This window comes from Rhamphochromis longiceps, linkage group LG3 (genome assembly GCF_057381845.1).
Source record: "Rhamphochromis longiceps isolate RC_006_pf linkage group LG3, R_longiceps_female_GT1.1, whole genome shotgun sequence".
Classification (NCBI taxonomy): Eukaryota; Metazoa; Chordata; class Actinopteri; order Cichliformes; family Cichlidae; genus Rhamphochromis; species Rhamphochromis longiceps.
Genome location: NC_140559.1, coordinates 52,956,332 through 52,983,098, shown reverse-complemented (window position 1 = coordinate 52,983,098; position 26,767 = coordinate 52,956,332). Strand labels below are relative to the sequence as shown.

Genomic DNA, 26,767 nt, shown 5'->3' with positions numbered 1-26,767 from the left:
CCACTGTGGCCATGTTGATTGCCAAAATCCACATGTGACAAGTACATGCCGGTTTGTGAAACCATACACTCACTGGCTGTGACTTGTGATTGACAAGTTAGCAAATGATTGTGTAGCTTTATACAGATCTATTTTGAAAGATAGATTGACTAAAAGCCAAAATAGGCTTCATTTTTTATTCAGTATAACTCCAAATGAGTAACTGAGATCATAAATCAAGCATCAACGTGCTTACAGAGGTCAAGACAGGAAACTGTTTTCCTTTAGACTTCAATAGGACCTCAAGTATTTTTGCAACACAGCTGTCGCCATCTAGTGGTCTTCAGATGGAATGCAGGCTCAAGACACTTTCACAGCAGCTGATTTGCTATAGTTTACGCTTTTCTCCAGTGCCACTTTTCATGTAGTAGATGTATGTGGGGATACTGCACATGATGTTTAGGTTCTATATTTATTGTTTGCCTTAAAAAAAAGTCTTAATTTTCGTTTAATTTTGAATTTTCGTTTTCAATTCAGTGTAAATTCACTTACTTTCCAGGGTGGGTTTGCTCATTTCAGTTCACCTTTATAGTTTGAGCATGTTAAGTGTTTGGCTTAAAAAAAAGATTATAGACGGTCGAGGTTTAGGAAGTTCAGATTAAATATTACACAAACACAACACTTAAAGTCATGTATACATCCAAGTCTAGATAAACATGCAGCAGAGGCTCCTGATGACCATATCAATAAATATTACAGCTAAGAGTTAAAAAAACAACAACAACTTATTATTGAATTGAATGATTATTGAAGCTTTGTAAACAAACAATGTAGTTTAAATTCGTTTTCCATTTTATATTTTTATTTAAGTTAACATTTTTAGGTTTTAGTTTTGTTTTAAACCACTATAGTAAATAGTGTAGGGAGAGGAAAAGTAGGGTTTAGGGTTAGGGTAACCCTAACCCAAAATAGTCTTCTTAAGACTATTTAAATCTATTTGGGGGCTAAGGGTGTCAGAAGTCCGAGGTGAGGTGGAACACGTGAACGCAGCATAGCTGGACGCGGCGGAGAGGAGAAAAGAAAAGGGCAACGAAGCAGCCCGGATAATTCAGCCTCGCAGTCTTGGCGCCAATCCGACTTCAGAGGGAAATTAAACGGCTCGGTTTTCACTCACGTTGGAATCAAATTCGCAGCCGGTTGCTGCTTCTTTCAAAGCCTTCGGTCGTCTGCTGTAGCCAGCCAGCTAGCTTTGTTAGCACACTATCCATCATTGTCATATTCATCTGGCCCCCTTATTTCTGCCTGTAGTCACGATACTAATAACTCAGCAAAGCACCGGGACAATAGAGGTGTGTTTCTCCAGGGGGATCGAGCAGATACGGCAGCAAAATGGGGGTGAGTTGCATGTGTTTTTCCCCAAAAAATATATATATGAAGCGAGGTGGCACAAAGAAAGGTTTTTAGCTCGTCAGTGGCTGATTAAGCAGAGGAGATATGAAAGAAAGAAAGCAGGAAGGCAGGAGAGAGGGAAAGCGAGAAAGACCATGGTGGATGGATGTGGCTGAAGGTGCTGGTTTGGCTGTTAGCCGTCTAGCTGCCTAAACATAAACCCAGTAACATAGCATTGTAGCGTTAGCTCGAGCACACACATGGCTTTTTATGACGTTTTCAGCTGGGTTACTGCATCGTCCTTGGCGTTGCGCACACTTAACATGTCATGTGTGTTGTGACATTGTTAGCCCGCTAGCCTTGTTAGCTGTCGGGGAATGCCATTACAGCAAATGGCGAGTACGTTGCTAACCATTAATGCTAGTCACTTGTGTGTGTGTGTGTGTGTGTGTGTGTGTGTACATTTTCCAAACAGGCCAGGATGTGGGGTCTCTTTCCCACCTGGCCTTGGTTAATTCACACATGTTGGAAGTTGATAATATGAGCTACCTGTCTACACCAGCCAGGCCTGCACACACTCTGAAGCTGTAAAGCTGAGTTTATTAACTTTAGCTAGACTTGACTTTGTCCTTCTCTTTGGCTCCAGATAAACCAATCCACGTGTCCCCCCCCTTCCCCAGCTCAGTGTGCAGCCTCCCTGTGCTTGGTACAGAGTTAATGCTTGGAGCTAAAGTTGGCATTCCTTTTCATAATTGCTCAGCCCTGAAATGAAGGAATTCAGTTAATGCCTAGTTGTTTCTCCAGTGAAGCACCAATTCTGCACCCTAAACGCACCACGACCAACTCTAATAACTCATGGAGTCTTCCAACCAGGGCAATACACTAATACTACTTGTGATTGTTTGACTCAACCAGACAAATAAGTATCTAAATGGCATGGAGCCACAAAAAAATCACTACATCAGGTCCAGAGGATGGGTATAGGAACTGTTAAAGTGTCTAATCTCTCTGTTGCACAGCATAAACGCTATCAGGGTCATTTGTGTGAGTTATGGCTGCACCATCAATGCAGATGCTTTGGACATCAAACCAGGAGCAGGCTTAATGAGAGTAACGGTATCAGAGAAATTTCCCACAGGGAGCAGCACAGGCTATAGAAATACTATACCGCTGTAATGGCTTTAGAATGAAAGCATTTCAGAGAGACAATAATCACGTTATTAAGAGTAATAAGCTCTGCTTTTTCATTGTTTTCCAGGCCTTGATGTATTTTTGGAGCTTCGATCTTCCCGGATGTGCTCATGCGTAGTGTCTGAGGGTCGATCTGTTCTCTGATTGATTTGCCACGTGGCTTTGGGGTTGTAATTAAAACGTGTACAGCAGCACACGTCATTATTAAACAGAAATTCAAAGATCTGCTAATACTCAGATGAGTGGGAAAGACTGCACTCTACGTTTGATCGATTTTGTGTGTGTGTGTGTGTGTGTGTGTGTGTGTGTGTGTGTTGGCGAAAAAGTACAGTGGTATCCTCTGGCTACTACCTGCTTCTGTGTTTGTGGGCTCTGCTGCCACCAGGTTTCATCGTGATTTCTTGTGACCTGACAGGCTGTAGCTGCTGTGCCAGAATGCTGCATTACCTTGTCATTTCGTCAGCACAGGTTACACTCTTTGACAAGAGAAGATCGATTCACCAGTAAAGAAGTGGTGAAAAATGGCTGGCACTGATCACGCGAAGCAGAGAAGGGAATAAATTAAGTGGTAAAAAAAAAGGCAAAGGGTTATAGCACCTCTTTGTCTGTAGTGATCTCTGGATTTTGCATTTTTTTGTGTGTCTGTGTCAGGGTGAAAAATCTCATTCTGATCCATCTGTAATTCACCAAATGTCCCCTGCTTTTTTTTCCTCTCCGTTCATTTTGTGTCTTCAGAGGAAGTCCAACAGAGCAAAGGAGAAGAAAGCGAGACGTCTGGAGGAGAGGGCAGCTATGGACGCCGTATGCGCCAAAGTAGACGCAGCCAATAAGGTACCTCAGTTGTGGATATGAGTGAAAAGGAGAAATCTTCTGCTGTGGCTTTGCACTGAAGTTAAAAATGCGCGGTTTGATTTTTGTCTCTCTCGCACGCTGTTCCATTGTAAGCTTAAGGCACGAAAAAAAAGAAGCTCGGGGATGCCCTCCTCACCCCGATTACAGCCTTAATTGATATGGGCATGACAGGAAAAGGCAAATACCGCACCATGTGTGTCTTTATGCATAATTAATCTGCATCATTAAATCCCCCACCCGTCTATTCGAATGCACGGCTCCTGCAGCTTGGAGGTTGGCTAGAGCGTTGGCAAACTGGAGGAAAACAGCTCGAACAACATGATCTGAGCTGCAGCAGCCTCCTCATTGGGATCATGATGGGTTTGGCTGGGTCGATTACTTTTGTGTCACTTTGTTTCAAAATGAGTTGCCCCCACTGTGGTGGATGTGATAACAGCAAAGGAATGCAAGAAAATCTCCTAAAGTGGACCATAGTTTCAAATGAATAAATGAGCAATTGAACCTGATTTTGAGGGTCCGTCTTTGGCCTTCATACTTAAATTCTCTGAGCCTGAGTGTCTGTGGTTTCGGCCCAGTGTGCCATAATCTGTCCAAGGATGAGAGTAGTCTTGATCTTCATAGTAACAAGGTGAAGCTGACCTTTTGTGTCATCGTGACTGACTAATGGACGTGTAGCCTGTCCTGCCCTTATTTGGCTTTTCAGGTCATTGAGCGTAAAGGCTGCTTAAAGGACATGACTGAATGGAGAAGAGTGCTGATAGTTTAGCGTTTTCTCATTCTGCCCTCTCTTCTCACAGCTCGAGGACCCCCTGGCCGCCTTCCCAGCCTTCAAAAAATACGACAGAAATGGGTACGCACTGCTTTGTACACCCGCAGAGGATTTATTCAGTATCCCGTTCCATGAAATTCATTCTTGTTTTGTGTTTTCCGCATGGAGGGAACAGCCGCTTTCCCAGAGACACAGACTCATAAACTCACACGTTGACTTGTCCTCCCATTCCAGGCTGAACCTGCAGATAGAGTGCAAGAGAGTGACCGCGCTTAACCCGCTGTCTGTGGAGTGGGCTTTCGAACTCACAAGAGCCAACATGCAGACGCTGTAAGAAGTCTGTTCTCGCCTCCTCTCAGAGTTCGAAGTAGTTCAGGAACAGAGTGACCTATCTTTTTCAGAGCAGAGTGCAGATAGGCCAGAAATTCTTTTTGTGACATGAGATAAGGGCAGATGGCAAGATGTGGATCTGAGGCCATGAATTAAACGCAGAGTATAAAAAGAAGGTAGAGATTGAGTTACTGTATTTAATATTGTCTCATATTCAGTTTTAAACGGTATTTGTCCAGTTTAGAAAAATCTGAGAGCAAAGAATTCCAATTATTGTGCCATGCTCGAGTTCGTCTGCTGTCTTTCTGTTGCAGGTACGAGCAGAGTGAGTGGGGATGGAAGGAGAGGGAAAAGAGGGAGGAGATGAATGACGAGAGGGCTTGGTACCTGCTGGCTCGCGACGCCGACTCCTCCCCCGTGGCCTTCTCCCACTTCCGGTTCGACATAGAGTGCGGGGAGGAGGTTTTATATTGGTGAGGTACCCAGCCGTGTGTTTGTGGATTTCAGAAAAGATTTCAAACCTCATTTCTGTTATTCTAAGTTTTATCTTTTTTAAATTTGCGCCTCTTTCTTTGCTCTGCAGCTATGAGGTGCAGTTAGAGAGCAGAGTGCGGAGGAAAGGGCTTGGCAAGTTTCTCATCCAGATACTCCAGCTCATCGCTAACAGGTAAAGAACTTCGGTTGTGTGACTATGGGAGGGAAGATTGTGGTGACTGTGAAGTTGGTTACAGGTGACCTGCACTGAATACAAACACAACTGGAGGATGTAACATTGCATTCACAGCACATTTATCATAACAAACAAATGCTAAAACATGGGCTACATCCATCTTTTATATACAGTCTATGATCACGCCTTCAGGTCACTTTACACTAAAGACAAGTGTTTCTTTTTTTGTCCTCTGTCCAGTACACAGATGAAGAAGGTGATGTTGACAGTTTTTAAACAGAACAAAGGGGCCTACCAGTTCTTCAGAGAAGCTTTACAGTGAGTATGCCGGCTCTTTAACGCTTAGGAAATCTGGAGGGTTTAACTGTAATGAGACAAATGTTCAGCCTTTGAACGTGTAGTCTGGAGTATAATATAAGGTTATAATATAATATATGGACACTATATTATATTATTATGGAATATGATATAAGGTTAGTTGTCTGTGAAGCTTCTCAGTCATCCAGGTCATCGTAGTCTGTAATGACCCCAAGAGGGTCATGGACCCCCTATTGATCCTCTACCTACTCACACGAGCCAAGGTGTGAAAACAGGTTTCGGGTGAAGCCATCACATGATAGGGTGGGGCTAGGTTTCACAATGGGTTCACCCGAAATCTTGGCTGATTGTGACCCACACCCTGACCCTCCCATAGGGTTTATAATCTGGGACTGTCCACCAATTGCTCTGAAGAAGCTTCTTGGAGGAGAGGTGAAACGTCTTCAAGAAACCTAAAGAAGTCCAGACGCTTTTCTTTCCAAGCCTCTTAGAATATGACGTGGTTCACAGCTCAGTATTAATGGCTCCACAGGTGTTGTGGGTTAGTCTCTTTTTCTCATGAAGTTGCTGTCTTAGATCAGAAAGGAATGGGCAAAGCTGGCAGTTCCCAAAAATGTATTTCTGGACATAATCCAGGAATTTTAACTCATTTAATTTAATATAAATGAAAGATGAAATCATAGAGAAATGTGGAACTTCTCTGGCCTTTATTCAATGTCGTAACACTGGAACAGAAGCAAAGATTGCAACCGGATTTCCCTTTTAGTCCCACACTGAACTGGCGACTTTCATTTTTAGTGTTCAGTTTTGTTATGATCACTGCGCTGCAAACACGAGGACTGTTGAGGGTTATTATTGGAGACGTCACGGCGCTGCCTTATTGAATTATCTTTTACTTTCTCTTTCGTGTGGGACTGGCGGGTCTTACAGTTATGGCGTCTTAATGTGATCGCCATCATTAGTGCATTAACACTCCAGGAAGTTCCCACTTATAAAGGTCACATACAGGCAGGAAACGGTCCTTCTTCGTCTGAAACCCGACTTCCTTCGGTCTCCCATTAATGAAGCTCGCCGTCTCCCCTCACCTCCAGGTTTGAGATTGATGAGACCTCACCGAGCATGTCCGGTTGCTGCGGCGACGACTGTTCTTACGAGATCCTGAGCAGGCGGACCAAGCACGGCGAGGCCTCGGCGGGACACACCCACGGGGGCGGACACTGCGGGGGCTGCTGCCACTGATCGGCTTCGGTTACGCCACGCGATTGGTTAAAAGCCAGCAACTTTAACCGGCTGCGTGCGAAAGCTTCAGCTGCCTGCTAGCCCACGAGTGGTTTTGAATTATGGAGGCCGACAGGTGGGAAAACCCACCTGCGCATTAAAAGCCGGCATCTCGATGCAGCGTGCAGTGTGAGCTTTCGCACGCAGCCTTTTCTATGTTTTTGTTTTGTTTGTTTAATTTGTTTTCCAGCCCCTCGGCTCATTGTCCAAATCATCTCTTCCCATTCTCATAACGCTGTTATTACCAGAACTGGTTTCCAATCAAGAAAAAGCTGACGATCTCCATCACAGAGACCGATCCTATCCCATGCAGCTCTCATCATCTCTGTGTTGCTATACTGTATTGGATCTGCTTCTTAAACTGTGGTTCGAGACCTAAAGTTGACTCTTGGCCTCGAGCTGTATTGAAGAAACTCCCCTCTCTCAAGTGTAAAACGGGATTAGTTGAGTCTTGAAATCACAACTAAAACCATCCAAAATAAGCAGATAAAAATAACTCGGAGTTAGTCAGTTTCTACAATCCAGCTCGGGGTTTTTCTGGGGCCTTTGCACTGAGACGACTTGCTTGTTTCACTGCACCGGGGTCCTCGGATCGGGCTTCATGTGAGAGCCCGAGTTTAGGTCCTGGTTAAACCAGCACGAGAAGCGCCGTTGCACTGTAATATTATCTGTTCTGACTCTAGTTGTAAGTTATTCTGTAACAGAAGACACTGCAGCTAGCAGCAGCTGGCACGTGATACTGCTGTTACATGATTACAATACACCATCGGCACCACCCGCCTCCTCGATTCAGGTAAATGTATTGATGTCTCCCTCGCTTTTAATGCTTACAGCTTATCAAATGAGATTTCCAAGATTGCCTTTTTCTTTCGAGTCTCTCAGTAAAATACGATTAAAAAAATGTTTTCTCAACATCATCAGTTGCTGTAAATCTGCATCCGACTAAGTAAATATTCCCAGTTTGTCCCCACCTGTGTCATATCGCCTCATTAGAGATGCATGCTGTAACTGGATGCTTTTTCAGCTTCACAGAAGACATCTTTAGTTGTGAAAATTCATCATTTGACCTTTCGGCCTCCTTTTTTTTTTTTTTTTTTTTTTTTTGAGTTTTTCCTGCTTCTTGACCTGCACCCACGGCTGCCACACAGTTCTCATTTTTACTGAGCTTTCGGATTTTCGTAGTACACCCGTTTCCCTCTTTGCTTTTTAGTTTCTGACGACAAATCTGACGCTACTAAGCCTGTTTAAAAACAACTAAGTCCATCCTCCATTGCACTTCTTGCATATCTTGTGGATTTAAGGTGGAGTAGCATCAACAGAGGTCACCGTTTGATCATATAGCTGCTTGAAAACGACACGTGAATGGATGCAGATGAGGGTAACGGCAGCGCACTTGAGGGAGCTTCTTTTTTTTTTTGCTTTTTAAATTGTTTGAGTTCTTCCACAGTCTTAACTTATTTTCCTGGCCCCCTCCTGTAAAATTAGGTATTTTTGGGGGTGGGGGCGGGTGGAGTAAATCTAGTCTTAAATTAGGATTACGGACTAGTGGCTTCTAAAAGGTTTAGGTCCACTGCGAGAAGCAGCATCTAAAATTCTCATGTTGGTCTAGAATAATCTTAATTCCCCGCCTGTTCACAAAGCCTTTGATGTGTTTTTGGATTAAATTGCTGTTTTTAAAAAAAAAATTGATTTAGAATTTGACTGCATTGAACGGGGTTCTGTTGTGCACATTTCCAGCTCCATGTGTCCTTTATTTTTTATTTTTTATTTTTTCCTCTGGCTTTGCATGATTCAGTTAAAAATAATCCTTATTTATCCTATCCTGGCCTCTGGTGCAGTTTATTTTATCCACTGTCTCAAATGAGCTGTTACAGCTCCTGTCCCTTTAATAAGACAGCTGTCCTCTCATTGGCTATCCCTGACAAACTGATGGTTTCAATTGTCATCTATATTAAGGCTCTCCTTGACATCGCACAAAGCCAGGAGTAGATAAACATGTCTGAAACAGTGCTTCTGTGTTAAACTCTGAGTTTTTTTGGTTCACAGAGAGGACGTGTACATATGCTGGATCCACTACTGTAACAGCACACCAATGACAGACAATAATGGAAATAATAATGAAAAGCCTGCTACAAGTACGTGGAGTTAGAGGCTGTTATGTGAAGTAGACACACTTGGTGTAAATGCTTGGTACTAAAATAATCTGGTACCAAAAAAAAAAAAGGGTTTGAGGAGAAAAATCTTACGGGATCCTGGGATGAAAGCTTTGGTTGTTTCCTGCTAAACGTACATTCTGCACCTGGAGACATGGTGGTTTTTCTTGCTTGGTTGAACTCTGAGGAACAGAAACAACTAAACATGCTTGTTTGCGGGGACTAGACTATCTGATTGAATAGTACAGTAAAAAAATTTTGTACTTCATATGTTACAATTTCAAAAAAAGAGGATGTTGTACATAGAGGTAGGAGATCGATGGACTGACAGTCTCTCTCAGGTTAATCAAACATAATCAAACCTCATCTGTTGTACTTAACAGCCACGCTGTCAGTCAGTCAGCCGCTGGCTGGATTGGATTGACCCACGGCTCAGTCTTGTTACCATCCTGTTTAAAGAAACAACCGGAAAGTAGTCCTGGTATTCAGGAGGAGATTTTTGTTTAGTTTTATTCTATTCTTTGAAAATGTGAAGTTGCATGAAAGTAAATGTAACAAAGTTTGAACAGAGACTGGATCTGCACTCGGTGGTCATATTCAATCCAGGCATGTGGGCAGTTAAAACAAATAATCATAAAGAATTTAAAAAGGCTCACTGGGAATAAAAAATAAAATAAAATAAAAAATCTTATGTGAAAATGTAATTTTTGGAAAGGAGCCTGAATTTAATTTACTTTGAAGTCAGTGAGGACTTAATTTTTTTTTTTTTTTTTTTTTTTTAATGGTTCCAGATACAAAAATTTCCAGATACTGCTTTTGGTCTTTTCTCAACATGTATATAAATATATATAAATATATAAGCTGTTGTGGATCCATCTTCATTTTCTGGCCTTTTACAGGAGAAACACTTTTTTAAACATGATGTTAATAAAAGGCAAAAAAAAAAAACCTCGGTGTTTGAGAGTGAGTGTTCCAGTCCTGTCCGTAAATGACAATGAAAGGGAAAACTAAGTCATTCTGCCTTGTCAGTGTTTTATGTTACAAATAATGTTACAAATAAAGGAAAGTTGTTTGACTTTTCAAGAAATGCCTCCTTTTCTTTTTCTTTACTTTTTTTTTTTTTTTTTTTAACATAAGTGAATTTCCATCAGGAAAAGAGGATATGTATGGAAATGTTTAATATATTTAGTATTTTTCTTTTTATAGGTAATTTTTCAGATTTTCATTATGCTGTTGTTACACATGTAGCTGCGTCAAAATGTGTTAAGGTTGCCGATTTGCCTGTATAGACCATTCACTAATGCTTAACATATAGGTGTGGTGTATATTGCCAACATATAGAACGCACTGTGGAGTGATTTAAAACAATATGTTAAATTTGACCTCTGACCTCTCCTCCAAAGTCAGTAGAACTAAAGGTCAAATAATTGTTTTTTAGTTTCATCCTATCACTGTTTCTACTGACAACATACAGGTACATATGGAATTTTATATATTGGGATTCAAAATATTTAAATTATAATTTGCATTCAAATACGATGGCACATTTGACCTCTGACCTCGCTGTTCTAGCTTTCTTTCAAGTTGACCCTATAATGCAACCTTTAAAGAAAAAAAATCCTCTAACGAAAGTACTGTCAAGAAAATGAGCTGCCTATGTGAACCTCCTTTTTAAGATTTTAAAAAATATTTGTTTTATCAAAATGAGTGATAATTAATTTGATAAGTACTTTTTTTTCTTTCATTTTTACGCTGCACAGATTTCTGTGCCGCTTCTGGAACTGTCTGTGTGGCTGTAAATGTTTCGAGGGGGATTCCTTTTCGCGTCGCACAGAAACCGGACGCTGTTGGTACATTAGCTGCAGAAAAAATGTCATAGTTGAGCCGAATGAATGGATGCTGTGAGGTGCCTTTGCTCACATCTGTCCAAAATGACATGAAGCTCTGAGCTTCCATCGCTCAGCTCCGCCGATTGTCGCCTCCGGTAAGAAAAAGAAAAGAAAAAAAATGGGAATGTTTGTGCTTGTCTGGTTAATACAGCTTAGCTTCCACTGGTTTATCATTGAGTTCAGTTTAGATTCATGTTATTCGACCTCGTCGGGAGTTAGGCCACACTGACCCGTGCACAGCTTCAACTTTTCCTCAGTTAGCTTCTCAGAAACGTCCCGCTGCATGGGGATGCTTTCCCTCTTAGCTTGTTAGCAAGCTAAATGTTGCTTGTGTCAAATTGGGTACATTTGAACTCAGTTTAGCTCCTCGGTTACAGCCTGCACAACTTCATCAGAACATAAACAACTGGATTAATAAGAAAAGCATGAACAAGTTGCACTTTCTGTCAACTTTCAGCTAGTCAGGGCACCATGGCAACGAGGATGAAGCTAAAGCTGAAGACTGTATTTTTGCTCTACTTCATGGTCTCGCTCCTGGGCCTCATCTATGCACTGATGCAGCTCGGTAAGTGAATCCTACCTATGAGCAGAATGAATAATGGTATAAAATTTCAGCATCAGCAGGTGTAAAGGAGTCAAAAATGTGCAAACCTGAGTGGCAGAGCTTCACTTTGCTTTGATTTCTTTGTGCAGGCCAGCGCTGTGACTGTACAGAACATGACTTCCCTAAAGACCGCACCATATCTCGACTGCGTGGGGAACTACACCGTCTTCAGGAGGAGATGAGGAAGTTTGAAGTAACAAAGCAACCTCAGAAGCAGCCAGCCAAACCGTCCCTGCCCACCATCTTTGTTATCACGCCGACATATGCAAGGTAGTCTTCCAAGCGACCATTGCTTGGTGTCCACCCTCCGCTGTGCATTCCTGCACTGATCTCACCCTCTCTCCGATTTCCATCTGTTTTCAGGCTGGTGCAGAAGGCCGAGCTGACTCGTATGTCCCAGACTTTTCTCCATGTCCCTCGGCTCCACTGGATCTTGGTGGAGGACTCGCCACACAAGACGCCTCTGGTGACCGACCTGCTGATGAAGAGCGGCCTGACCTACACTCACCTACACATGCCCACCGCCAAGGACCGCAAACTACAGGAGGTTCGTTCAATTTTATTTTATTTTTGTCTTATCCATGCATGTTCTTGCAAATTTTTTTGTTCCTTATTTAAAAACACTGAGTCATTCTCCTGCTCAGGGTGACCCCAGCTGGCTCAAGCCCCGTGGAGTGGAGCAGAGAAACGAAGGGCTACGGTGGCTTAGAGAGGACAGGAGGGCTCAGCCAGGAGGGGATAACCAGCAAGGAGTGGTGTACTTTGCTGATGACGATAACACATACAGCCTGCAGTTGTTTGAGGAGGTGGGATATTTAAGTGTGTGACTATGTTTATTTCTTTCACTATTAGGCTTATTGCTGATGCTTGCGAACAAATGTCCTCTTTTCCTCAGATGAGGAGCACGCAGCGGGTGTCAGTTTGGCCGGTGGGCCTGGTTGGAGGGATGAAGTATGAGAGGCCTGTGGTTGAAGGAGGAAAGGTAAGGTCACTGACATTTTGCCATGCTGCTGTTTTAAAGATGCAAAAATCCCCTGCATCTAACTGCACCTAAGAGCTAAGCTTTTCAGCTTTTTCATTTGATCTAAAATACTGAGATCATATTTACGATGGTTTGTTTAAGGTCGTTCGCTTCCATACCGGCTGGCGTCCCAGTCGGCCCTTTCCGATCGACATGGCTGGCTTCGCCGTTTCCCTTAAATTGGTCCTGGCCAATCCAGAGGCATGCTTTGACGGAGAGGCACCAATGGGCTTGCTGGAAAGCAGCTTTCTTCAGGGACTGGTTACCATGGATGAACTGGAGCCCAAAGCAGACAACTGCACTAAAGTACGCGTGTGTGCGTTAAGAGATAAGAATGAAGACTTGTCTATAATTATTTTAGAACAGATGATTCAGTGTGAAATGCTTTGTTCTGAAGTCTTCAGTCTTTTTTCTTTATGATTTATGGAAATCGCAGAAAAAGAGACCTTTAAGAAAGAAGTGTTCGTGCATTGGCATTTGCAGTAGTTGCATTACGATTCTAGTAACAGTTTATATATAAGGTCACATGTAGTAATAGTGTGTTTGTGTGCTTTGCAGGTGCTGGTGTGGCACACACGGACAGAGAAACCGAAGATGAAGAGAGAGGAGGCGCTGCAGGCTCAGGGACTGGGTTCAGACCCTGCTGTGGAGGTCTGAGGGAAACGCATGCACATCAACACACACTCACACACACATGTGCACACAGTGTGTGATTATATCCTGCTGTTAATGCTGCATAGGTAACTGCATTGTAAATACTGTAAACACTAAAGTACAGGAGAGAACCTGGTTTTGAGAGACTGTTACACCCGGTTGTACATATAGATGTGTATCGAGTGTGTGTTTTGTCATAACTGTGCTGATTGTATGTTAGTGTGTGCGTCTTTTTCGTTTTTGAGTTTGCGATCCTTGTTTAGCAGTACAGTCGGTGTCAATGTTAAACTACTACCCGATGGGGGCGCCAGTGTATTAGTTTGTGAAGCCGTGCTGCTGGAGCACTGCGGCTTAAAACTGGAGGGAGGGTGCGTCTCATAGCAGGGTCGTCTTGTATCACTTCTGTTTACTTGTAGCTCAGTTAGACGCCTGTGATGTTTCCCGTTCCCGGCAGCACTTAGATGTTTTTATCAGGGGCTGGATGTATAAATGATGTGACAGGCAGAAACCGTGTATATACCTTTTCCAAAACATGGAGTGGTATTTTAAAAAGAAGGATTTGGTTTTTCATTTCATTATTTTTAAATAGTGAGTTGAGTCAATATGATGATGAAGAAAGAAGGGGGAAATACAGACAACCAAGCTTGTCATTTTTTGTGAGTGTCTCATTCACAAACTGCCTTGTAGGGGGAAAAATTACTAAATTTTATCATTATTGTTAGATGATCATAAATGTTTGTGGCTTCATGTTATTGTGGGTAAAACCTTTGCCTAGCATGCCAAAGATCCCCGGATTGGGACTAGGAGGTGACACAAATGCAGCGTCGGGGTAGAACAAGTCAGTGTACTCCTATTAGCAGTCCCAAGGGTTAAGTCTGCAAGGGTGACCCCATGGGAAGTAAGGGAGCAGCTCAAAGGACCCTCGTGTACATTTCAGTAGTGCGGGTGTGATAATGAAGTACGAAAGGTTACTTTGAAGGTGTTGGACTGTTTATCACCCCAGTTTTGCTCACACAGCAGATTTGGGCTGGTGATGATTTCAGAACACATTTATCTTTTTTTCAATTCTGGGTCTGAATTTTATGTTTAGTGATACTGAGCTGCTTATTTGAGCTCATGTCTAAGCGTTTTGTGCAAACTGTTATTTTTATATACAAATGATTAACAAGGGAAGCGTCTACTAGACTCTGACAGATACAGGACATTTGTGGTAGATACCGATATTTAGGGGGTTTAAAGCAAAAACCTGATACTGATATCTAGAGTATGTCAGTCACATGGATATAATGTGTACCCTGGTTTAGCAGTGCAGCCTTCAGTGTCGTTCCAGTTTTCAGGCCAAGGATCAGTTACAACTGTGCACTTAGTTCATGCATGGCTTCTGATTTTTGTGTTTGTAAGTCAATATTCAGGATGTAGACCCCTTTTTTTTCTTTTTTTTTTTCTTTTTTTCTTTTTACCCCTAAAAACAAGTCATCAGCATCAAAGCAATGTCAATAATCTTTACTCAAACTGTAATAACAATGTCTAGGATTAAGCATTGTAGAGCCAAGGCAGTGAATACTTACTACCGGTACGTCTTTTTTAAGAATAAAAATATCCATGACTGAGACGGTGTTCTCTAAACACGCCGAGCAGTGAACAAACCCCACGGACGACTTGCTGTTGCGTCTTTATTAAGCCCTCAACAACCCGTGTTGCAGACAAAGTGGTGCAACTTAGCAACACGGGCACGACAAACACCCGTGTAATGGTTCCACACCCAACGCATAAGTTCTGGGTTGTAACTGGTGTCATCACACCACAGCTAGTTTAACCCAGTGTTTTGTGAGCAGCTTTAGTGATGCTTTTTAAAAACCACGCTCAAAGTGGAAACCATTTAAGGCAGTGATTAAACAAACATCTCTGCTGAAGCGCATATAAACGAGTTATGCAATAAACAAACGTGTTACGTTTCGACACTGCTGCGATCAGAAAAACACTTGAATTTGCCTCCAGCGGGCAGGAAATCCCTGGTACTTAAAGATTGCAGAATATGGAAACTCGAGCTGTGCTTCGTCATCTTCCACACTCCCTGCAATGCAACAGACGCTGTAAAAACAGCTAGTGCCTGCTTACGTGTAATTAGTGCCTGTAAGTAACTTCTCTACTGGTGTATAACGTATTTATTACTGTTCTTTACATTGTACAGTGTGATCATGTCTGTCCCTGGCCTTGGAAATAAAAGTAATGAAAAACACACTTTGTCACTTTTGTTTGTCTCCAGTTCTTTTGAACTTAAGTGAAGCTTTTTTTTTTTTTAAACAGCAGTTATATTGAAAATCATGGAGGTAGTCTGCGGTGAGACAGGCTTTTGCGGCGTTTAACCTTTGCTGCCTGCAGCAACTTGACACACCACATTCATTGTGCACATCTGTTCTCTGAGCGTGTCACTTTCAGTAGTCAAGCTGTGATATATGACTTGGTCCCTCTCCTCTGACCTGTCACGCAGCGTGTCTGTTATTTTTATCACGTTGTCTGCACCTAGCATCGTCTATAACGCCGTCTTCCAGCCGGATGTTCTGCACATTCACCACATCCTCACCTCACCGTCCAGATACCGAGCCCCAACTTGTCTGTGCCTGACAGCGACCATTGCAACCTGCTCAGTCATGGGTGATTACTCTCTCGTGGGCGGGGATTCTCTAACCTCAGAACAGCTGAAGTTGCGTGATTGACAGCTGGTACGCCCTCTCTAAGGGGAAGCGGCCCACTTGGTGACTATATTTGGAGCGTGTGGAGGTGTACTCGCGGAGGGACTCCAAGATGAAGATGCAGTGGGAGATGAGTAAGAGGAGCTGAAGTCAGAGCTACATGCACGCCACTGTTGGACCTTGATGAGTCACAAGTGCAGCTGCACGAACACGCAGTAGACGATATTAGTGGTGATACTGAAAGAAGTTGTATTATTACCTGTAAAAGTATGAGCTTCACTGTCATGAATAACACATCATTAAACTCCTTTTAATCTGTGTGTGTTCCTGATGGTGTGTCATCACAGCTGCAGAGGAACCCTCTGCATGCGTTTACATGAAGGTGCACAAAGGGCTATTAAATGTGACACGGGCAAAAAAGCAGGAATTGACACACACACACACACACAGAGATAAACAGCTCCCACTTCCAGTCCCACCCAGACCAAGTGTTCACTGTGCAAACACTACCATATCATTGACCAGGCTAACTGATTTTAATCTGTATACACACATTCCTACTCCAGGGTTTACCTGCATTAGAAGTTAACAGTTCAGGGTGTTACACTGACTCACGTGTGGTTTTTAAATGTCTTCTTGCGGCGAGCAAATCAAGGATGCGACCAATTACGGGAGGTTTTGTGCAAGATTTGCAGAGAGATTAATGTGTTAGTTGTGTTTGGATGAATGTATCTGTTTTGAGATGATAACACGTTTTGCAGGAACGCCTTCAATTTGAATCACGACCAAGATTCGTGCAAGAGTGGAAAAACTATAGTTGTTCTCTACATATCAGTCAGTCTAGTTTAGGCCATTCAACAGGCCTAGTTTTCCTAGGGTGAGGCACAGGGTACACCCTGGACAGGTCCCAGCCTGTCACAGGACGAACACAGGAACTGACAACCGTTCACACCTAAGGCTAATTTAGAATGACCAATTGACCCACTAACTTGTAACTGTCTTTTGACTACGAGAATAAGCCAGAGTACCCGGAGAGAAACCATGCAGACACGAGGAGAAAATGCAAACTCCACACAGAGAGGCTGCAGGTGGATTTGGACCCAAGACCTTGCTAGCCAAGATAAGCACACTGGTAAGAAATAGTTACAATCTTTCAAGGACTCCTGGGGCACCAGAAACTTCTACTGATCCACCTGAGAACCTGTTTCAGACACTGTTCAGCCAGAGGCCAGCCAGCAGACTTCTGATTTTAGTAGGCATTTCCCATCCAAATTCAGGAGGCCTCTGGCATATCTGGAAGACTGTTTTCTCGCAGAGCTAGGAATGTGGGATCGTAGGACGGAATGTGCAGTCCGATATCGACGTATGGCACCGTTTTATGTTCAGACCATCTAAAAGGTCTCTGACACTGGCTTTGGTCTTCCTATGGATCATTTGACTCGTTTTGACGCATAGATTTGAAGTGCGATTGTGTCAATGCCGAGTGTTTGCAGACGAGTCGACGTCTTTCATACAAGCTGCAGATGGCGGTCTGCTAGAAATCCGAGCACAGTGAGGTCTTTGGTGCAACACCCTCTTTGTGTTCATCGTGTAACTAAAAAACAGGGATGCTCTACTGAATCCAGTTCATGCCATATTTGTATGCTTTGAAAGCGTTTGGTGGGATTGTCTGCACTGAAACGACACCTCCCTAAGTATTGCAAGTGTCCTGCATCGACCGCGTTTTCTCTTGTTAATGCACTTTAATTTGTGAAGCTCTTTCTTTCATTAAAACTTTCATTAGAATGTGACCAATTATTTGCCTTGTGGAGAGAGAACAAGGCCAAACAAATCATTGATCTTTGGGCGTGCTTGTCCAAATTTGACCAGAGAAGAGCACGGCATACCCTCCACGACACTAAGTTAGACGTCCAGGGGGATTCAGGGCTACATCAACATCTATTGTGCCATCTGTGAAGAGAACAAAAAGCTACGTACGTTTTAAGGGAGTAAAACAATACTGCTGTTGTAGAAATGCCAGTGATAAATCAGTGCATCCACCGGTGCTCAGTGGAAACAACAGCAAATGTTAAATTGGCAAACTTCACCTTCAAAAAGTCAACAAACCCTCAAGACAGCAAGTTACTGATGTGTAGCACAGATCATCTCTTTCACTGTGATTTTTGATTCATTCAAAAACAGAGAAGCTATAGAAATGTTTTTATGTTCTCATGCTATTCAGCAGAACTAAAAGATTCATATAAAACTATTAATCGAATAATAAATGATGGTGTGACTGAGTGAATTAGCTCCAGCTGTGGTGTACAATTCAATGACTAAACAATTACACAGAGTCTGAAATGTTTGTTAATACAGAACATGTGTACTTTTACTCCAGAAAAAGTTTATGTACAACTACATTACCATTACCACTTTTCTATGTATAGGATTTATGGCAGGATACCTCTTCCCTGTGTTTCCCTGTGTTCTGTAGCTCCACAGCTGGAGACCAGAGTGCTGAATCTACAACAGACATAACTAAAGTTAACCTGCTGGTTAGCTGCACAGAGCTGCACCCACAATTCACAAAAATTAGCCCACCTAGCATGCAGCAGCTATAAGTTATAAGACCCTTTAGATCTGCACAAAGTGACAGAAACAAACGTAACTGTTTTATCAGATCAGGTCAGACTAGTGATGACTAAATGAGGCCTCACGGAGTGTGCGCTACATGACCCTTACCGTGTTTACGCCGTGTTGGTGTGTTGCTTAATAGCGACATCTGCTGGGTTTAAAAATCATTGCAGGCACGCTGGATAAATTCATTCATTCAGTTCAGAATGGTACATAAATGTTATATTCCTGATGTTAACAACACATTCTGTGAAGAAGTGATCTGGTGATCCTTATTTCGCCCTTATGGCCGACCATGCCACTCCACTGGCAAAGGGATACAGTCCAGCTGATCTTCTCATGGGAAGGAGGATAAGGACAACTATTCCTGTCATTCCATCACAGCTAATAATAAGCTAACAAACTTACAGACAAAAACAGAGAAAAAACTGCAACCGCAGACACAGACCACGTGACAGGCAGCCTGGATAAAAAGTGTGGAGAGAAACTGAAGTCAGTTGATTCATTCTGATATCTGGACACCGAGCGAGTGACGAATTGTCCTGTTAACGTAACCAGCTGATGATAAAGTGCTAACTGAATGAAAGAAAAATGTATATTCCAAATAATTAGATTATAAAATGATCGATTAATGCAGTATGTAAATGGTTTTTGTACTTTGGACAGGTCGCCAGACTGTCACAGGGCTAACATTTAACCCAACCTCACTAATTACATATTGTTGGACTGTGGGGGGAAGTCCTAGTATCCAGAGTAGTATCCAGAAAGTTAACAGACTGTTCAGGTAAGCCTCTCCAGGACCAACAGGATATACAGAGTCCCCACTGTATGTTGGTGTAATGCATAAGAGTGCAATAACTGAGCTCACAGGCAGAATAAAGTTGATAGAGTTTTTATAAAAGGTTCATCTATAAAGAGCTGTTTAAAACAAAGTATGAGGTAAATCAGAGATTGAATGATCAAAGTTTCTAAGTCATAAGGCTTCGTGTCCATCTCCACCAATAAATCGTTTATTTGACCATGGAGACCCTGGCGCATTGAGCACTGAAGGCAAAACTCTGTTGCATCCCTGCAAAGCCTCTATAGCTGGATCCCGCGAGTTTACCCAGCAAAGGTAGGACGTGCGCTGCTGCTGCTGAGATTTTTTTCAGTAAGTTAATATTTGACCTGTTTAATACATGGCTTTATCTCTAAGTCAGTGTGTGTTCAAGGATGTAATGACAAGGTGTGTGTGTAGGTGGAGAGAGGGAGAGTGTTTTACAGCGTGTGTGTGTGTGTGTTCGTACCAGTGACGAAGACTCTGCAGGTCTGGGCAGGGTTGGCGTGTGACGTGTATGAGGGCAATAAGCAGCGCTCCCGGCTCCGTGTCACTCACTCAGACTCACACACCGAGAGGGGAACGAGACGAGAGCGAGAGATCTGGTAAGGCTGCAACTATTTCTTCACCTGTTGAAGGCGTTACTGTTTAATATGTGGTAGCAGGCATTTCTGTTCACTCCTGTTTAATGCTCTCACTGTTGGGCTGCTTCTCAGCCCTGTTTAATTTTTAACACTTTAATTAAGTCATCCTTTTTTTTTATTCGCCTCCTATTACACAACACCTTTCAGTCTTTATTTTGCAATCTGCACATTATATGAAACGTTACCTGCACTTCGCAAGTCTTCGAGATTTCCAGGACGCCGTTTGTCAGAGCACAGAAGGACGTTTTTTGGTTTCCTCTTCTGTTTGCCACCCTTGTAACAATCCAAAGTCTTCATTTGTTTTAAAAAACAAAGCTGATCTGGAAAGGACACCAAATATGTCTGCAGTTTCTGGTTATTAGCAGGAAGTGTACTCCTTCAGAGGAGCATTAGTGTGGACTTTGTTATTATGTAACTTGCGGTGAAACGGTTTACAAGGTGATCACAGAGGGGAGGGGAAGCGATCTTGCACTTTTTCACTGCAGGGTCAAAACCCCTGAGTACGTCTCATTTCTACCAGCAGCGCAATCAGTGATGTCACAGCAGCTGATTTCTTGCCTCATCCTGGACTAACACACATGTTTGTTTGGCCGCTTTTCTTTTATTAATTAAAAGTGTCCCACCAGGCGGAGAGTACAAGCGAAGCTTTTGCTGCAGTTGCAATTCTGCCCAAAAGGGCAGTCGAGCAAGCAGTGATCATTGAGGACCTCAAAGAGGAGCGCTCTGAGAGACGCTCGTTGATTGTGTGGCTTGCATTGTAATCACTGTGACACACAGATCAGTCCACTGATCATAAAGTAGAGGTCAGAGGTCAAATGTGACATGATATTTAAGATGTAATAAGGAAGTTTCAATATGTTGGCAACAGTTTCTAATAGGGCTGCGTTAACGTGGTTAATGATTAACGCGATTAAAATGGACGAACTGCCCAAAAGGCGTTGACAGAGACATTTCAGGGATTTTGAGTCAGTCTGCGCTCCAGATGGGTTAATTGTTAATCGCGTTAGTCGTAATGACAGCATTAACGCGTTTAAGCCGCATTAACGTGTTAACGGCGAGTAACCCCTTACACGGATTGATCCGCGTTAACTCGTTAACGCGGATTAGCCTGTTTTAACGCGCTAACGCGGATCAGTCGTGCCAACGCCACCGGCACATAACCTCGTTGGTGGAGGTAATAATGCTGCTCTTCCTGCACAGGGAGTGGAGCAGTCATCAGCCACTCCAACACAGCCAGAATATAAGGAACTCATCTAAACAACACTGTGCTTACACGGGACCCCTGAAAAACACATGTCGATGTTTGACGCAGATTGTATGACTGACTTTCAGAACAGGTGGAGAATGGACAGACAAGCAGGTCGCTGACACCGACAGTTAGTCTGAAGTCATTGATTTTGGCTGCACATCCGGCTGTCCGACTCCCTGTGTGTTTATCTTCAGCGCTAAGAATGCTGCGCGTTCAGTTTTTTGACATCTGTTATCATCACAACCCCGATAACATTGACTCTGACCTCCAGCCTCGGTCACGGCCACCGATATTCAAACACAGACATTCTTGTGACGCCTGCATAGCATTTCTGTTGTACAGTACTTACCATCCAGAGAGGCTGATAAAACACACACATACTCACATTGATGTGAAAAGTAATTATCTTTCGTCTATGGTCTTTTACGCTTTTTCCTTCAGCTTTTATCTCCTATCACTGTTCTTGAAATTTTGGCTGCCTGTATGGAAATGGATCGGACTGTGCGTTTGACAGAGGGCAGGGTTATGTAACAGCCTTAAACTCTAATCTCTCCTCTCTCAGCAGGAACAAACCAGGAGCAGAAAGAGTGTGTGAGAAAGTGCACCAGAGGCCAAAAGAAGTAACAGACAGAAACTCGAAGAAACTCCAACAAAAAGATGGCTATTGGCAGGAACTCCAGGATGAGCTCAGTCCGAAGCTCCATCAGGGCCCCAAAGTTTCTGGACAAATCGAGTGGCTTCTACGGTCGCCTCGACGAGCCCGAGGCCGCCACAGAGGTAGAGGAGACTGGTGTAAATGTTTGCAACATAGAGGAGGCAGTCTCGAGTGACCCATCCATCACAGCGGTGCATTGTTCTGATGAGAAGGAAGAAGGCGAGGTGTTTGGCTTCAGCGAAGGCATGATGGAAGATGACGACGAGAGCCTCCTGAGGAGGAAACCCAGCCGCCGCAGCAGCAGGTGGAGGAGAAGCTCCAGGAGGAAGCAGAAAGAGGGGAGAGCAGACGAGGACGCAGCCAGAGAGGAGAGGCCCAGCCTGGGCACGGAGGGTCCAGCTGACTTCCCCGAGGACATCAGGGTGAAGATTGAGATAGAGATGGAGAACCTGAAGAAGGTGGAGGAAGAAAATGAAAAGGCGGGCTGGGAGAAGGAACCCGTGCTCGTTCACTTCCCGGCTCGGGAGGACGCTGACGACCAAGTCCTTATCCGAGACAAGAAGAGAGGAAGAGAAGACGAAGAGGAGGAGGAGAGGAGGATGACGAAGGAGCAAGAGGAAGGGATGAAAGCGGTGAAGAGGAAAAATTACCGCAAGGTGAGAGAAAATGTGCGGTGTTGTTTTAGGCTGCAGACTTGTATCAACTTCCTCTTCAGTTTGTCACATTTACATAAACTCCATATTTAGCTTCGCTGCGTCGGGTTAAACTTTAAGCCGAAGCTGAAGGTTGTGTAACTGCACGCCCAGCATGTGTGGAACAGAGGGGTAAAGTTCTCCCTCGCCATCCTCCACGTAATGCACTCTGGGTTATTAACTGCCATGGAAACTATCTTATCACCTTTATAACATGTTGCCACTGCGCGTCCAAGGTCCAGCGGTCACTGGTGCGTGTCACGGCACATGAAGTCACCCCCAAATGAGTTTTTCCTCTACGTCATTTTTAATGACGAAAAATTAAGCAGGTTATTGTAAAGAATTTCTGCTCCTGCTGACACACACACACACACACACACACACACACACACACACACACACACACACACAGGTGACATTCCTGTGGCTCCTCTATCATGTCCTTTGATCAGTGGAACGAGGTCAGGTGATGCTGACCCGCCTGCTAAACCCCACACCGTGAAAAAACATTCCAGTGCTGTTAATCAGCTCCGCTCTGCAGACGATTGGTTGGTTTCTGCTCAGTGTGCGGCGCTGGTTAAATATTTAGTCATGAGTTACCACAGCACAACCTGTTTCCAGTGAGCTCATTATTTTCCAGATGGACTTTTAGACAATAATAAAGCTCATTGGTTCTTTTTATAGAAAAGGTCAATAGCGTGTCTCTTGGAATTTCCCAGGAAGCAGCCGTGCTGCGACACAACAGAAACAATCATTAATTTGTATACTGAGCACAGGAATTCCAGTGAACTCCAGGAAAAATCCTTTTATTCCATGCACAAGAAATGAGCCTAGAGCAGGATAATGTCAAACATTAACATTCAGCATATGTAAAAATTCAAAGAAAACCTTCCAGTAACACATTTATATTAAGCAAATGGCTACTTCCAGGTGTTTATTACTATTTTACCTGTTTAATGAAGCGCTTGGCCAATTTAAATTCAGCGTCTAACTACAAACTCAATTCAAGACTGAAGAGCTCAGTCACAAAACAGCTTCATGGAGCTGCTTTGATTACTGACTCATTATCGACACAAGAGCACTGAGGTCTCCTGTGGTGGGATCCTTTGGGTCCTAGCAGTTGGTGTTTGCTCCATTGTTTCACACATGCTCGATCGGACTGTGATGTAGAGTTTCGAGGGCGCTCGAGCAGCTGTGTCACATTCCCTGAGGTGTTGCTGAGCTGTTTTGTCTGTGATGCAATGTCCTGCTAGGGGAGACTGCTGCCATGGGGGAGTGCCTTTATCATTGTAACATTGTAACTACATCTGAGGTTCTTCTTGTCACCTGTCAGTGGCTGTAATGTAGCTAACCCTTACTCCTCCTGTTCCCACCAGGCCTTGGACCGAGCACTGCGCCGCGGCTGGGAGGCCTTCGTCGCCAACCTCTACAGCGTCACGCTCTCACCGGTGAACTCCTCGCCATCGTCGTCTTCACCGTCGTCGAAGAAGAAGCACCAGCACAATTCAGTGTTAGCAGAATTTCAATAGAAATGGAGATAGAGATGGACAATGAAGCTTGAGGCTTCTTAACTTTTAATAATATCAGGGTCATGCAGCGTTTTACCGCGACTGCTGCAAAGTATCGGACAATCCTGCCTGTATAACATTTACCACATGACGTGTCTGAGTCATCACCTCAGGAATATTAATTAATTATGTAACTTACTGAGTCTTGATTACTCAGCTGAACCTTTATCGCCTTATTAGGATGCACCTTAGTCAGGACACAAACTGCAGGGATCCACTTTAGCTCGATGGGCTGCTGGTTTTACAGTGAAGTCTATGAGACTGGCCTGAACAGAAATCCCTGGTCTTTATGTGACTGAGTTCAGCAGCTGCTCGTCCCCTTCTGATCTCCAGTTTTAGTCAAGTAAGAGCATTTTAGCTCTTAATATCCAGTTCGTTACTAAGAGCTCGTTAAATGATCTCTGCTTCCTTTGGTTTAGCGCTGTGAAACTCCTCGAGTGTTGATGTGTAACCAAAGGGGGTGGAAAGTTTAAAACGTAGCAGCTGACTGATGGACTTTAGCTGTGGAGTGATACATACTTCTTTAGGATTAACCGTGGTGCTCGTTGCCTAATCAGACAAGCTATTTATGAGTAAATAGTATGCAGTAAATCAGTAATTAAACTTTATTAGGGATTCACATTATTATGGACACATTCTATTATTTATGTAGGCTTTATTGCAAGTGAAAAAGACGGACAGGGTCCAACCTTGTGCAAAGGAATATGTAAGAGTTTCTATTAGAGCTTTTTAGCTTTTTCCTCATGAGGTCCCTGCGTGTGTTCTAGTGAAGGTTATTAAACCTGAAGGGACAGAGCAGGGAGGTGTAAGCTTAGATGTCCGTCCAGAAAAAGATAATGCTTATTTTTGGTCAAAAAAGTCATATTAAATAGTGCATATTTTCTCTATTTGAATGCAAAGTTATGTCTTTTTTATGTGTTTGATTTGTAAAACTGACGACTGTATTTAAGAACTATTAATAATGGACGTTTGTAGATGTGACAAAAATGCAATAAATGGTCTTTAATTTTCAAACATTCATTCATCTATTTTTTTATTGCCCTTATCCACTTCACAGATACTGAACCAAATTTTTCAGTGGTGCGACTAAAAATAAATATTTGGTCGCACAGGTGCGACCAACTGTTCCGGTAACAAAAAAAATCTCTGCAACTCTCCGTGTGGTCAACAGCAGACACACATTATGCCCCTATCGTGGACTAAACCAATCAGAGATAGTCAGGGGCGGGACCTCTCTGATTGGCCGTGGTCCAGTTGAAAGTGCAGGTGGAAGAGAGAGGTGAGTAGCTTGAATAAAGCGATATCAATTCATTAACGGATTCCACACAAAGACCTAAACACAGAGCGGACCCGACACATCAGAATCAGCTTCGTCTTTCTCGGCTTTCTCACCCGACGGCCCGAACACGGACACGCTGTCGGAGCTTAGCGATTCTTCGGGTCCGCGCTGTGTTTACGTCTTTTTGCGCTGATTCTGAGCTGCAGGTTTTGTCTCTCTCCAACCAGCAGCAAAAGAAGCAGCAAACTGCGCTTCACATTTGATCAATGTCGTCATGAATTCCCTCTGACTTTTGCTGTTTTGCTTCCACCACGAGATATATATATATATATATATATATATATATAAAAACACCCAGCACGCCCCTGCGGGCGGTTTATCCTTCAAGCTCGGGTCCTCTACCAGAGGCCTGGGAGCTTGAGGGTCCTGCGCAGTATCTTAGCTGTTCCCAGGACTGCGCTCTTCTGGACAGAGATCTCCGATGTTGTTCCCGGGATCTGCTGGAGCCACTCGCCTAGCTTGGGAGTCACCGCACCTAGTGCTCCGATTACTACGGGGACCACCGTTACCTTCACCCTCCACATCCTCTCGAGCTCTTCTCTGAGCCCTTGGTATTTCTCCAGCTTCTCGTGTTCCTTCTTCCTGATATTGCTGTCATTCGGAACCGCTACATCGATCACTACGGCCGTCTTCTTCTGTTTGTCTACCACCACTATGTCCGGTTGGTTAGCCACCACCATTTTGTCCGTCTGTATCTGGAAGTCCCACAGGATCTTAGCTCGGTCATTCTCCACCACCCTTGGGGGCATCTCCCATTTTGACCTCGGGACTTCCAGGTTATACTCGGCACAGATGTTCCTGTACACTATGCCGGCCACTTGGTTATGGCGTTCCATGTATGCCTTGCCTGCTAGCATCTTGCACCCTGCTGTTATGTGCTGGATTGTCTCTGGGGCATCTTTACACAGCCTGCACCTGGGGTCTTGCCTGGTGTGATAGACCCCAGCCTCTATGGATCTTGTGCTCAGAGCTTGTTCTTGTGCTGCCATGATTAGTGCCTCTGTGCTGTCTTTCAGTCCAGCTTTGTCCAGCCACTGGTAGGATTTCTGGATATCAGCCACCTCCTCTATCTGCCGGTGGTACATACCGTGCAGGGGCCTGTCCTTCCATGATGGTTCCTCGTCTCCCTCCTCTTTCTTGGGTTTCTGCTGCCTGAGGTATTCACTGAGCACTCGGTCAGTTGGGGCCATCTTCCCAATGTATTCTTGGATGTTCGTTGTCTCATCCTGGACTGTGGTGCTGACACTCACCAGTCCCCGGCCCCCTTCCTTCCTTCCGTTATATATATATATATATATATATATATATTAGGGGTGCAACGATATTCGTATCGATATTGAACCGTTCGATACAGTGCTTTCGGTTCGGTACGCATATGTATCGAACAATACAATTTTTTT

General features: G+C 43.6%; 3 protein-coding genes across 4 annotated transcripts; all 3 read left to right on the top strand.

Annotated features, from left to right (window-relative positions):
* Nucleotides 1-1,017: 1,017 nt before the first annotated feature.
* Nucleotides 1,018-9,755, top strand: naa40 (N-alpha-acetyltransferase 40, NatD catalytic subunit). Its single transcript, XM_085400332.1, has 8 exons — nt 1,018-1,374; nt 3,295-3,390; nt 4,209-4,261; nt 4,415-4,510; nt 4,825-4,983; nt 5,094-5,177; nt 5,421-5,498; nt 6,590-9,755. The coding sequence occupies exons 1-8, from the start codon at nt 1,369-1,371 to the stop codon at nt 6,735-6,737; spliced, it is 720 nt and encodes a 239-aa protein (XP_085256458.1). The 5' UTR covers nt 1,018-1,368; the 3' UTR covers nt 6,738-9,755.
* A 980-nt stretch (nt 9,756-10,735) lies between these two features.
* b3gat3 (beta-1,3-glucuronyltransferase 3 (glucuronosyltransferase I)) lies at nt 10,736-14,569 on the top strand. Its single transcript, XM_085400331.1, has 8 exons — nt 10,736-10,913; nt 11,276-11,383; nt 11,512-11,692; nt 11,786-11,969; nt 12,067-12,228; nt 12,318-12,404; nt 12,546-12,749; nt 13,002-14,569. The coding sequence occupies exons 2-8, from the start codon at nt 11,290-11,292 to the stop codon at nt 13,098-13,100; spliced, it is 1,011 nt and encodes a 336-aa protein (XP_085256457.1). The 5' UTR covers nt 10,736-10,913; nt 11,276-11,289; the 3' UTR covers nt 13,101-14,569.
* Nucleotides 14,570-19,652: 5,083 nt separating this feature from the next.
* Nucleotides 19,653-25,046, top strand: LOC146675231 (uncharacterized). Of its 2 annotated transcripts, none has more exons than XM_085400330.1 (3): nt 19,653-19,825; nt 21,679-22,424; nt 23,837-25,046. In XM_085400330.1, the coding sequence occupies exons 2-3, from the start codon at nt 21,771-21,773 to the stop codon at nt 23,987-23,989; spliced, it is 807 nt and encodes a 268-aa protein (XP_085256456.1). In that variant the 5' UTR covers nt 19,653-19,825; nt 21,679-21,770; the 3' UTR covers nt 23,990-25,046. The 2 variants fall into 2 exon arrangements, with proteins under 2 accessions (XP_085256456.1, XP_085256455.1); XM_085400329.1 differs by having other exon boundaries at nt 19,654-19,825; nt 21,676-22,424.
* The last annotated feature ends 1,721 nt before the right edge of the window (nt 25,047-26,767 follow it).